The sequence below is a fragment of the Nanorana parkeri genome, unplaced genomic scaffold (assembly GCF_000935625.1).
Source record: "Nanorana parkeri isolate BGI_ZX_2015 unplaced genomic scaffold, ASM93562v1 scaffold636, whole genome shotgun sequence".
In the NCBI taxonomy this organism is placed as follows: domain Eukaryota; kingdom Metazoa; phylum Chordata; class Amphibia; order Anura; family Dicroglossidae; genus Nanorana; species Nanorana parkeri.
The window spans coordinates 148,365-162,271 of record NW_017306904.1 but is presented as its reverse complement, the minus strand read 5'-3'; the positions used below and the strand labels follow the sequence as shown (position 1 = coordinate 162,271).

The 13,907-nt window shown below is 39.6% G+C and overlaps 1 protein-coding gene across 1 annotated transcript in view; it reads left to right on the top strand.

The window, feature by feature from the left end:
* MYO16 (myosin XVI) overlaps nt 1-13,907 on the top strand; it is a 214,031-nt gene that overhangs the window by 53,491 nt on the left and 146,633 nt on the right. The window contains exons 6-9 of the mRNA XM_018563152.1: nt 2,336-2,460; nt 3,756-3,881; nt 5,150-5,225; nt 8,492-8,642. Of these exons, the coding sequence (XP_018418654.1) occupies nt 2,336-2,460; nt 3,756-3,881; nt 5,150-5,225; nt 8,492-8,642 (478 nt within the window). The remainder of the gene's footprint in view (nt 1-2,335; nt 2,461-3,755; nt 3,882-5,149; nt 5,226-8,491; nt 8,643-13,907) is intronic.

Below are 13,907 nucleotides of genomic sequence, written 5' to 3'. Positions count from 1 at the left end.
ATCGGTCACATCACTTTCCATTACAAGGAGAGTTAAGGCAATTCTTTGTCACATTTCTAATCATTTTCTTTGCAGGCTATAGCAATTTGACAGTATTGATGAACAAGTGTACAGATAGACAACATCTACCACTATGTTAACAATTAAAAAGGAAGTTTACCCACCAATTTAATATCTCCCAAAAGTAAATTTTAAGGCATGCCAACTGTCAAGCTTGAAATCAGCCGTACTGAGCCATAGTGAATAGCCAAACGTTGCTCGGCTCACTTCACTACGGCTTGGTTATTCACTCGGCTGCCTTCGGCAGCTTTGTGAATAACCCCCCTAGTGTTGATATGCCTAAGCAGTACCCTGAAAAATTAGCTTTTTGCCTTGAATTCCTTCTGAAAAATGGCAAGGCAGATCCTGGTATGTGAGAGTCATAGGTATACACTGAGTGGCCAGTTTATTATGACCACCTGACGTTTGTAGGCAAATTAGCTATAATTAGCTATAACTTTGCGCTGAAGTTGCTAGAGGGCCAGACCATTATAAATAGGGAAGCAGGTTTTTTACCACGACAGTAAAAGTGATTTTTTTCTAAAGAGAAACGGGTAAACAACGTGATTTAACAGCCTTTGAACGTGGGATGATTGTTGGCGCTCGGAGCCATGGAGCGAGTATCAGCAAAACAGCAGAATTCATTAAATGTTCAAGAGCAGCTGTTGTTAAAGTGTTTAAAGACTGGACTGTCAGCTGAAAATCTGGGTCTGAACGTGCGAATTGTGGCCGTCAGCGACTAGTCAATGTTAGGGCAGAACGGAGAGTGGCAAGACTGGTACAAGACAACAGAAGGGCAACAGTGCAGTGTCAGATTCCTCGCCCAACGAAGTCATCTCATGGCCCAACTAGGTACTGATGGGGGGGGTCATAATAATCTGGCCACTCAGTGTATATCTGCAGTGAAAAATCGAAGGTACTGCTAGTCTCAGGGGATCTGGAGTTAGATTTGGTGATTTCACAACTGTGCTGCTCGCTATACTCATTGCTGGAATCTCTGACCTAAAGAAGCAAAGCCCTAGTATGCATTTGTAATATTCATCCCCACCTCCTTATACAATAAGATGTCAAAATGATCTGGCGAGTGAGCTTGGAGTACAAGGATGTTGGCACAAAGATTGCAGTGGATTTCTGCAAGGATGAAAGATGAAAGGCACATGGATATGAATTATTAATAGACATCACATAGTATCACAATAGTATCACATTTTGTTGATATCACACATGACATGTTTTAGAATTTTTGTATTGCATCATGTCAGTTGTAGTGTTTTGTTTAACTGGTGATATTTGCTTTTACGTCATGTTACATAGGGTGGGAAAGCGCTGTTTATTTATAACTTTTTTTAATCATTTGTGATGATTTACACAGCTGCTCTAAGGAACAAGGGGGATATAGGGTTCTAAGGTAATTAATGCAAAGCACTGGCAGTTGTAGACTTCATGTTATTGGATGAAAGCTGTCTTTCAGTTGTGCTCCTGTGCTGTCACCCTGTCACATGAGCTCCTGGTGGTGACTACAAGCAGCTATGCTGACACCCCTTGCACAGGCATGGTTTACCATTGTCACACTTAGCAAGTCGGTCTGTGAATCTGAGATTGGAGGGATGCAGTCAGGCGTGAAAAAATTACAAAATCAGTATTTTAGGGGGTGAACGGCTATTGTTTGGTACACAATGTTTTTGCAAACTAAATGTCATTTAGCTACAGTTTAGATTTTTTTCATCTGTAATAAAAGCTCAGCATGATCTCACGTTCTGAAGTCTTCTGTTTTCACTGATAATTTAGAGAGTTATGCAATGCTCAGAATCCTACAACAGTCCAAAAACGATCAGACCTCTAAAGGACATCTCACCCTACTAATAGATATATACAGTAAACATTTTATGAGAATGGAAAACCCCACCAGCGTCACTCTTATTTAAGTGTTACAATAAGTTATCAAACCCAAAAATTCCAATAGGTTTTGCCAAAAAAAAGTAAAGCTAAAAGTACATCGGTGGATGTATTTGCCGAGAGCTGTAGAATCAAATAGATATCCCCAGTTGTTGATACTGGCATGGTTAGGCAACAGTTGTCTAATGTACATTGGTAACCTAATTACGTGCATAAATGTACGTATGTTGGATAAATGTGCGTATGAGGGAATCTCTAATGGCTTGATGTTGTTTCATAAAGGCTAACTGTCATCTTTTATTTATGACTCAGTTTAGTTTCATTAAAGCCTGGGCTATTGATTTGATTGGATTTATTTCTCAATTCTCCTGGAATCATATGCACTTGTTCTCCTCTGTAGGTGTTGATCTGACCTCATTGCGAAAGATAAGGACCCAGAGAGCAGCAGTGATGTTATCTGATGTGAAGCAGCTGCTGGCTGCTGGGGGAAGCGTTAATGAGAAAAATGATGATGGCGTGACTCTTGTAAGATTTTCTATAAATTCCGCATTGCTAAAGATTTCTTTCTGAAGCTTAATATCCATCAAACAGCTTTTTTTTTGTTAGACACTGTCACGTATTAAATAGTAGTTTGTGTAATCATTTAACTCCCACACAGTGTTAGACTCTAATGAAATTGTCGGAAAGAGGAGAGTCCTGCATGGGGTTAGCTAAGCTGTAACTGGTGTCATGCTTGCTTTATCCACTACTCACTCTGTGCAGAATATTTCTACCTAGAGTGCTGCTTTTCATTGGAGAGCCAAGACAGCTGTTATTGGTATTTTAACTAACTACAATGCCGCACATAAGCATCTGTTCTTTCCCTGTAGAAGCAGACTGTGGATAAAATAAAAAGCTCTATTTATGACAATGGGATAAAAATGCCTGTCACATGTAATATCTGTTAAATTACTAGAGTCTGCATTTCACAGTAGTGTCATCTTTGTCAACAGCAGTGTCCATATATTGAATTCAACTGTGAGTTTTAAGTGCTTACACAAATAGATTGAAGTAATTGGTCTAATGTACCAGTTACACTGAAGGCTTAGGAAGACACACACATAAGGTAAAGTGTGTATTACATCAGATAATTGGGATTTCAAGCCAATAAAGAAAACCCTGCTGGTGTATGATAACATGATGGGGCCCAGCTTCTCATAGCTCTTAGAATATATCTTGTAAAGCAAGGGTACTGAATTAAAATGTTCTTCAAGGTGTGAATAGCAGTCACAAGAATGGTCCCTCAGTCCATGTCCATATTGCAGTCCACCATTTAGGCTGCATTCATACCAGCAGATGCGATACAACACACAGCTGCTGGTGTGTGTTCCCAGGCACAGAGCTGATGCGCTGATCCTGGTGCATCACACTGTTTATATATTTTTTTGGTTAGAACTGTATTGAAATTTAATGAGTGACATTTAATTAAGTTCAATGGGCACAGTGTTGTGTGATGCAGTCGTGGCCCGCATGCAGTACTTTTTTTCAGCACAGACAACTGCAACATGGTGGTGTGAACTGAGCCCATTTGTAAGAAGGCAAATTGCCTTGTCTAGCATTGGGGCTGTGCTGGAAAAAGTGGCCAGAGCAGCCCTAATGCATCTGGTGTGAATTCAACAAATGGGAACTTCTGTGGGGGCAACTGGGGGCTGCATGAGGTAGACCAACATCTGTGTTATTCTGTTAAGGCTTTTTGCAAAGAGATTATTTTAGTGATGTAAATGTTTGTTATACAGCTATACTAAATACATTTCTTATAACAACCATGTATGTTTCAACAGCTTCACATAGCCTGCGCTGGTGGATATAAGGATGTTGCTTGCCAGCTATTAGAGCACAATGCTGATCCAGATGCTCAGGATAACCAGTACTGGACTCCTCTTCATTTGGCTGCAAAATATGGGCAGGTAATATGTTGAAATCACCCCACAGATCTTCACTCAGCTGTGGTATTTCATGGAACTAATAATGATGTCTGTATTGGTCAATTATATGTCAGTTGCCAGTTGTTATTCAGTAATATGGTTCAAAATGCATTGATTGTATGCAGAGTTTATTACACATACCAAGGAGCTCATCTTAAACTTTTGAAAGTGCATGCTGAAAACTGTTTTATGTGTTAGTTATGCAGCATATCCAATAATAAAAGTGTAAATTGCAGTTGTGAGAGCATAGGCTTTTTTAACAGAATATGGATTAGCATATTCAGCTGCCATTTTGGATGATATGAGCCTCAGTATTTTGCACATTAGTGCAATTCTGTTATTAATTAACACCATGTTAAATTTTACAGATCACAAAAGTATTCGTTTACAACTAATAAATATTGTAGGATCATACATCTAGTTACTGCAGTTTAAAATGTTCTGTTTCAGAATCATATGTTACTACATTTAATTTGATCTCATTGTTAATGCCCATATAGTATTATGTCTTAACAGTGTCATGGTAGCTCCATGTTAATTTTCACAAATTCCTGTAAAAATATTGTACCAGCACTGCAGAATAGCCATGCATAAAATGACTAGACAACATCCATTTATAGACATAAGGTCACCACCTACCAGGCGGAAATCAGTTGGATCAACAAACCAAATCTGTGGCTTCTCCCACGTCTAAAACTGTGCAGACAGCCCAGGCTAACCAGTTAATAGAAGAATCAATTACCTGCAATGGATTTTCTAGCTGAGATAAAATCATCACTGGAGCTATCTACACAGGGCAAATCAAGCACATTGGACTACTGATCATGTAGTCTTATGTTATTTAGTGTATGTCCAGCAAGAACTTGTATCATTAGTTTTGGATAGTAGAGAAAGATTGGAACCCCTGTCTAGTTTTTACTGCTATCTGGGGCTTTGCCAGACAGGAAATCTACACCGTTGTCACTGTAACACTAGGTGTGGGTAAATCTTTGCATGGGGACGTGTAAACACAGATTTTAGATGTTACTGAGACAATCACACAGCTTTAAAAATTAAAAAAAAATGTGTTTTTAAATAAACAATCTCTTGTTTCACATTATGCATGTTAATAGAACATGGTAGAGCTGGAGACTTGAGTAGTTTGAAGACATAGGGAGAGTGGTGTGTTGGTCATCTCTTCTAAAGTTTGTGATTTATTACCCTGCTAGTGTTGTTTTACATTACATGTACATACATTTCTATTTTAACAGACAAACCTTGTAAAAACTCTTTTGGTCCATCAAGCAAACCCAAATATTATCAACTGCAGTGGGGATAAGCCTTCAGGTATGTCAGTCATCTTTGATCTGTACCTCAATTATTAGAGGGATGTGTTTTTTAATAACTTATATTATGGGAAGTGTGTATAGAAATGCAATACCCACATTTCATTCCCCAAGCTTTCCTGTGCTTTCCATGTTTACTGTTTGTGATTATCACCCTATTTTTATCGTGTTAATTCTGTCTCTATGTTGGAACTCTACAACCCCTAGATAGCACTTTTTTTTCCCTTTTACTTTAATAAAGCTTAGCAGGCTTATTGTGGCTGGTGATGCCTTAGAATCTTCTGATGCAAATGTTAATTTCCTATAAAGTTACAAACTAGACATGCATTCCACATACATGGATTAACAGTTGTTATTAGTTCATGCACACAGATCATTATGGTAATGTGATGTGCACAGCTATAGAATTAATTTTAACTTTGTTAAAGTATGTAAGCATATTGACCAGAAAAAAACAGAACATTACTGTGCCATTTCTGGCTGCCGTGGCAATGACCCCATTTTCCTGTAGCATTCCAGGATTAAAGCTGACCATGCATGCATCATTGCATTATTCCAAATTCTGAGGTACATGGGAATCTGTTTCCCAAAAGTTTAGTGGTAATAGAGATTTTTAAAATGTTAGCCATCGAATAATGCAGAAAGTTTGGTGTTTAAGTGATATCTATTGGCTAATTTAAATAAAAAGGCAACCGTTTGGGACCTTTTACATTCCTTACAAGTAATGTAAAATCCCTGAAGAAAGGACCATACAAGTTCCAAAATTTTTTTTTAATACCTTGAGTTAACCAATGAAGGGTATCACTTAAACTCCAAACATTCCAAAAGTTTTTGTCTGATGTTCCTTTGCCCAGTAAACACACTTTTAATGCCTTACCATTAATAGGAGAGTTACAGTGCATGGCAATTTGTTACTTTATCCCTTAAGGCCAAGAGAGTTATTCATATCACTAATGCCCCTTCTGATTTTGACTTTCATGGGAAGAGAAATGTCACTCTAGGCTGTAAGGCCCCCTTCACACGAGAGTTTAGGTTGCCAGGTTTCCAACCCTCTGTTAGCAGATGAAAAATGGACAACAATGCATCTCTAGGGCCCCTTTCACATGGGCTGATCAGAAGAGGATCCATGCATGGATCCCCTCCTGATCAAAGCAATACGGAGCGAAAAACTGACAGGCGGACCTGATTGGATGCCCAATGCAAGCCTTTGGGCAGTAGTGTGTAAACGGACAGGGTTAAACAGTGTCTCATTTTGCCAGACTGGATTGTGCTGCATCAGGGGTAATCTAATGTACAACCCCAATTACAAAAAAGTTGGGACTCTTTGTGTAAACTGAGAAAATGTACCATTTAAAAAAAAATAAGGTAATTTTGAAATTGATGACAGCAACATGTCTCAAAAAAGCTTGGACAGGGCAACAAAAACCTGGCAAAGTAAGTGTAACTAACAAGGAAGAGGTGGGAGAACATTTTGCAACTACTTAGGTTAATTGGCAACAGTTCAGTAACATGATTGGGTATAAAAAGAGCATCTTAGAGAGTCAGAGTGTCTCAGAAATAAAGATGGGCAGAGGTTCACCAATCAGTGAAAAGCTGCGTCTTAAAATTGTTGAACATTTTCAAAATAATGCTCCTCAACATAAAACATAAAATTCCAAGAATCTGGAGAAATCTGTGTGCTTAACGGACAAGGCTGAAACACAATATTGGATTCCTGTGATCTTCGGGTCCTCAGACGACACTGCATTAAAAATCGTCATGATTCTGTGATGGACATACTTCCAAAAAGCACTGTCTGGGAAAACAGCTCGTCGTGCCATCCAAAAATACAAGATAAAGCTCTATCATGCAAAGAATAAGCCATATCTGAACATGATCCAGAAATGCCACCGTCTTCTCTGGGCCAAAGCTCGTTTAAAACGGTCTGTCGCAAAGTGGAAAACTGCTCTGTGGTCAGACAAATCAAAATTCAACAATCTTTTTAGCAACCATGGACGCCTCATTCTCTGGACTAAAGGGAAAGTAACCTTCCGGCTTGTTATTATCCTGTATCAGTCAAGAATGGGACAACATTCCTTTCCCAAAACCGCAGCAACACGTCTCCCAGACATTTACAGAGTATTGTTAAAAGAAGAGGGGATGCTAAACCATAGTAAACATGGCCCAGTCCCAACTTTTTTGAGAAGTGTTGCTGCCATCATTTTCAAAATTACAAATCTTGAATCTTTATTGAGAGAACAGGGTGGAGAGAAACAGCTGCTGATGGTGTCTGAGGGGAACATAGATTATCCGCCATTATCATGTGTTCATTGATAGTGGCTGGGTTGTTCCATGTGTTTGTCCTTCAGAGTGCTGAAAATGGAGTCTCGCTTCCCAGGATGTACCTGTTTTCTCCCCCTAAGAATAATGGTTGATGGGAAGCCTTACGCGGGCCAAGACAGTCTGTAGATGGATTTGAAGCAGTATTGATTAGCCACTAGGTGGAGCTCAAAGAAGAAAATAGTAACGGCAACAAATATGATGAAGTCCTATGGTGCTGGCCTGACAATAACACTGTCAACTATCCAAGCTTTTAGTTTTCTTTCATGTAATATGGACAGCACCTTTATCATGTGGTATCTCTTGACTGTTTGTTATCAGTGCTGAGCTCAGGCAGGAGACAGGGTATGCTCTATGTGTGAGCTTTATTGTCTAAAATTCAGCCTGGTACTTTTGCTCTGACAGGGACAAAATACAAGAAATATTAAAAAGTCATGTATTATATTAACAGTGTAGAAGAGCTCAGGTTCAGGCCGAACCCTCCAAACATACATGAGCCACTCCACAATCAGCAGTGGGCTGTGGCATTCCCCACCCTGCAGCTGCACATAAACAAAGGGCAGGATGCTTGTGCTGACCCCATTGACCCTATATGGCATTGGCCAAATATAGCCATGTGGCCATATAAGGACAATGACATCACTGCATCCCCTCCCTTTGCTTACATGCAGTTGCAGGCCGGGAATCCCCCGTGTTCAGAGGAGCTCCTTCCATGTTTGAAGGAGCTCAGGTTTGGTCTGGGTTTGGTCCAGATCTGAGCTCATCCCTAGTAACTAGTTTTCTTTAAATAATTTATTAACAGCATTCTCTGACCCAAGGAAAGCCCAGAGCTTTGCAAATGCCACTCCTGTGAACTGTTAAATGCAGTCTTCTTTCTTTTAAGTACAAATGTGTTACTCATTAATCTTTTGCATATTTGATTCAAACTAATTGCACATATATCTTTAGATATTGCTGCAACAGAATGTATACAAGACATGTTATTCAAGGCTGAAGATATGTCAGAAGAGAAGAAAAAAGACCCTTCCTTTTCCCCCGTTTTCCAGGAAGATCAGTATGAAGAAATCCTGCAGGATCTTCCGCTGGCTACCAGTAAACTGTAAGATGGCACAAAAACATTGAAATGGGATATATAATGATGGTTTATGCTTATTTTGTGCAAAGTGCACTAATTATCTGGAAATTTTGTGGTAATTGCATATAGGCAGAAGTTACAGTTTAAAATGGCTGACATATTTGCTTTTAAACTTTAAGTACAATCGAAGAAAATTATAATAATTAATATTTTTTAATTGAAAATTGGTCAATGTTCAAAACCAGGAACAAGTTATTATTTCCTGGCACTTTCCTTGGAGCATCTGACACATGCTGGTTCTTTCATTTCTGTTTGGATCTTTCAAGCCTAACCTGCCTGTCTGCTTCCTGAAATTTTAAAGTGTATATTTACTGATATTCCTGCCATATTAGCCTGTTGTAAACGGTTGATGATTCTAATTTCTAGCCCAGTATAATATGAACAGAGATGCTAGAATTGTAAATGAAAAATAAAGACAACATAATGAAAAGTGTATTGAAAAAGCAAAAATATATACAGAACTGGATTCAGCTTAATAACATCTGCCACCATCCTGTGAAATAATGAGCACTGTGCAGACACATTTGCTGAAAATTAATGTTCCACAAATAAATTGTGAGAAAAAATTAGCACTTAACCTTTAATATCTGAGTAAATGGTGGCAGTAGAGTCAAAGTGTATGCCCTATAATTACACATCTTTGCAAAAAAGGATTTGTGGATGATGACATATTAATGGCTTCATATTTTACGGGGTGTATATATACTGTATATATTTCTGAGAGAAATATACAAGCTTCTATTGTGACTTCTCATTCTGAAAACATTATTTGCTTGGCTGTCATTCTGAACAATGGGTTCAGTACTTTTTAGGACACTATACCAAAACACATTAACAGTACATGTCAGAAGTTTCTACTTCATGTGCAGCATTTTTCAGAGTCAGTGATAATATTGAAGCCTGGCAAGTAGTACTTTTAGAATAAAGTAAAAAATGGCAGTATGCACATTTCTCTTAGCACATGCTTCCCTTAAAAGAGTGTACTAGCAGCTCATAATTATAGGCAATACTAAGGTAAAGTAAAATTCTACACAAAATACCCTTAAAAAGAATTTGAATGCAGTGAGGCAGGGTCTGATCACCCAATGGGTCTTTACTGATATTTTTAATTCCACCATAAAGATTTCTCCTGCCTCGGGTCCCATGATCAATGCTAAGGCTATTATGTGAGCTGAACTGCCTACTGCCCCTCTCTGTGCATTATCCATATACTATCAGAGATAATCGACTTAGAGCAGTGGTTCTCAACGTTTCCAGGGCCGGGACCCCTTGGTAACATTTGCCAAGTTGTGGTGACCCCCAATGGAGCACTGGACTCCAGAATTAGTAAGTCGCTAGACTCCAGAATAAGTAAGGTGCTGGGAGTAAAAATAGAAGCACACTCACAAGAATACAAGCCCCTGCTACCTGCTTGCCTGCTCTGTCTCCATGCAGCCTTCTCAGCCCCAGCACTGCTTAGATGCCCACCTCCTGCAGAGTTTACATTGTATGGGAGGCAGGAAGGCAGCAGCGGCTGTGAATAGAAAAGCCCTGCTGTACACACTCCCCGGCCACTAGATGTCGCTGAAACGTTCAGGGAGTGTGTATAGCGGCACTTTTATATTCACAGCCTCTGCTGTCCTCCCGCTGACTGACACTGCTGCACTAGGAGGAGGCTGAGGAGCCTCTCACCTAGCGCAGCAGAAGTGGATACTGCGACCCCCTCAACTGTGAGTTGCGACCCACTTTTGAGTCGCGACCCACAGGTTGAGAACCGCTGACTTAGAGGTAGTACATTATAATAGCACTCACAGCAGTGTGCTGCAAACCTAGTGTGGTATTCGATTAGTTATGGGCAGCAGTAGACCCAATGGACATCTAACCCTGCTTCACTCCATTAAAAACCAAAAGCATTTGATTAACATAACTTATTTATGCCTATATTTTGCCTTATTTTTTTCATATCAAATTAGGATTTTTCATCAGGCAGAATACAGCATTATTTTAAATACTGTATAAATAGAATAAACCCATGGTGGACACTGAGGGCTTCACTGTAGTGGACTTCTTATTCACTTTAAAGTATATAATTAATTACAGGGTTATTCACAAAAGGGTGAAGAGTTTGGAGAAGACAGGAGAAGTGAACAATCCAGGCCAAAATAGGTGATTTGGAAAAGTTCTCCAATTCAGCTCACTTTCCAGTTCAGCTATGTTGTCCTAGATTGTTCCCTTCTCCTGCCTTCTCCAAACTCTTCACAGTTTAGTGAATAAACCTGTTACTCTTTTTATTTAGTATTTTTGTAAAACATAAATAATATCCATTAAGCCCTGTAATTTGTTAATTTTCTATTATTCCTTTTTGTATGTATAATCACCCTTTTCCATTTCTTTGGGATTGTTTCTTTTTCTCATGTTCCACCATCTCTCTTCTCTATTTACCACCATTTCTAGTGAACAGTATACTCTATGGACTTTTCTTCCTCTTCCTTTCCCCCTAATACTCCTGTCTTTTAAGTTTATTTTTTATCATTTCGTGTTCTCACACTTTAGTGCTGTTTACATTTGGCAATACTTGACAAAATTCCTTCTGCACTCCTTTAATTTGGCCTTCATGTCCAACTAGGTTTGTCATTGGTGGCGTTGTTAAAACATCTTTTTTTTCTCACTTACCCTATTATAATACTTTCTTACATCCCTTTGCTCTCATGTTTCTACTAATTCTTTTATTTTCTAACCTGCTGTTATGTCTTTTTTTTTTTTTTTTTTCTTTTGAGCACATTTTAGCTTTTTACACTTCTATATTTCTATCCACTTGTATGATTATTCAACATTTTCATTCTCTTTTCATTTCAATCCTCCATTAACATCTGACATTGTTCATCACCCCAGTTCTTTCTTCCTGCCTTTCTTTTAAATTGCAACATTTGGCCTGCTGGCTCTGCAATTGCTTTCTTAATTTACTTGAATTGCTCTTCCATTTATAAACCTTCTTTCTCTGATTTTTGTATTCCTTTTAAATTTTACATATCACATTTTTTCTGTTTTACCCAGGCTTCTTCTTGTTTGTATTTATCTTCTGTCTATACCTTATCTGTCCTAACCATAAAGCGACCATCATTGTCTCACTCCACTTCTCTATGACTGCTTACTTTTTCAATGTCACATCTATTTATGATAAAATATAAAACATCTGATCGGTGGCATGGATCCGAAGTGAAAGAGCTTAGCTTCTCAGCTATGCCCACCATGGATGAAGTTTTTATGTTGTAGCTTTGGCTGTTCCTTCAGCTCTCTTGGGCCGCTGGAGCCCTTCGGTGCAGTCGACCTGAAGGGCTCCTGTTCAAGCTATTCACTATAGCCCGTACAGCAGCCAAAGGCGGCCTAGCGGCTCGGCCGAGTGGCTCAGCCGAGCCGAAGGCATATGCTTCAGCTCGACTGAGCCGAAGTGACACCCGAAGCCCCGCAAAAGACAGCTGGGCGGAGAGCAGAGCATGTTCGGCTGACCGAGGTGCAGCCGATGTACGGCTGATTTCAGCAAATGTACGGCTGAAGTCAACGTTGTTCGGCTCACTTCACTTCGGCTGGGTTATTCACTCGGCTGTCTTCGGCAGCTTTGTAAATAACCCCCTTAGTGTTCACTGTAGTGTGACTTTTGGTATTTGTGCAGCTTGCTCTATTGCATATTTCTGTTGTTTTATAAAAAGTAGAGATTTGTAATCTAGCCCCTATATGGAGATCTATACTTCATTAAAACAATTCAGTTTTCCTGCTTAACAACTGTTGAGATAAGATATCTGTGCATTGTATACATTGGGTAGGCCAACTCATAGACTTGTATGGGTAAAGGACAACCATTGTGCAGCACATTTTGCAGAAGTTGTAAAGCAGGTAGCAGAACTTGGACATGTCATTGGAAATCGTTATCTTTAGTTTAATTATTATTGCTATTTCATGCATGTGACTAAAACTGGGCATACACTGTTATATTTTTGTGTTCAAACTTAGAATCTCCCACTGGGCTATTGTATTCTGACAGCAGCAAAAGTGCCACTGTCAGAATACCCATGCAGTGATGGCAACTGATTGTCTGCCGCACACTGTTCTCATGAACATTTTTCAACCAGCTCCTCCAGTTGTCTGATCAAAGGATGCTGGATGGACGGCTGCCAACATGGCCACCGACTGAGCAAATTTCAGCCATTACGTCAAGAACCTGCTGAAATTGGCACAGTGTATGGCCATTTTAAGATCAAATACACTGGAGTATACAAATACAAATCAGAAAATCTTTACCAAGTCCTTGCACATGTGGGAATTTATTAATTAGACAAAGTAACATGTCAACTGAGTCTATTAAGGTCCAGATAAAGTTACATTTTAACATAGAAAAGGGCCAGAGGCCTCAAAACTGCTTACTGGCATTATGACCTTACAGTGAACATGACAAACCCAATACATAATGTAGCATTAAACTCTCAAACTTTTTTTCAATAATGAATCCAGGTCAAACAAATATACATTGCCGAGCAAAGCATTGCTTTACTTTTTTGTCCAAGCACTTACAATCATCATGGTTCTGAACAGCTGCTTCCAAATCTCTCAGCTCAGCTTCCCTGAACTTCTTGTCCAGTGCAAAATCACAAAGGACAGTGCAGACTCCAGCAACTGTTCATCTACTAGCTTGCAGAAGAGAGGAGGCAGGAGAGGGGACCAGGGGGAGGGGAGTCGCTTGATTTTCTGTGTCTGTGTTTTTGTGGAGACACATACAGTTTACTAGCACACCGAAGGGTGACTGCATAGCACTCTGCTAGAGCAAGGAGACACTCTAAAACAAAAGGTTAGGTCCAGTGCTCAGCGTACCAGCGTATTCGGGAGGAAACAAAAACTTTTAAACATCAAAGAGCAGCATCCACTGTAAGTGATTTCATCAGCATTTGATCTCTGAGTGCAGTTGCACCCTCTTGTCATCTGGACTGTTAAAGTATTGCCTGCATAGGCTTAAGCTGCTAGGGGGGGGTTTATACTTTCTTCAGTTGTGGATATCTGTGGACTCCTGCATTGGCCATTTATCATTTACCACCACTCCTCAACCCTAGTTTGCGTAGTTGAACCTTTTCCGTTACCTTATTATTTAACCTGAGGCTGTGATGCGAGGAACCCTAACTCTCTGTTAACACTGAGAGAGTGAAACCAGGGTTCCATACCTGAGAAGCCTCCGCAGCTGCGATCCACACTACTTCAGTCCAT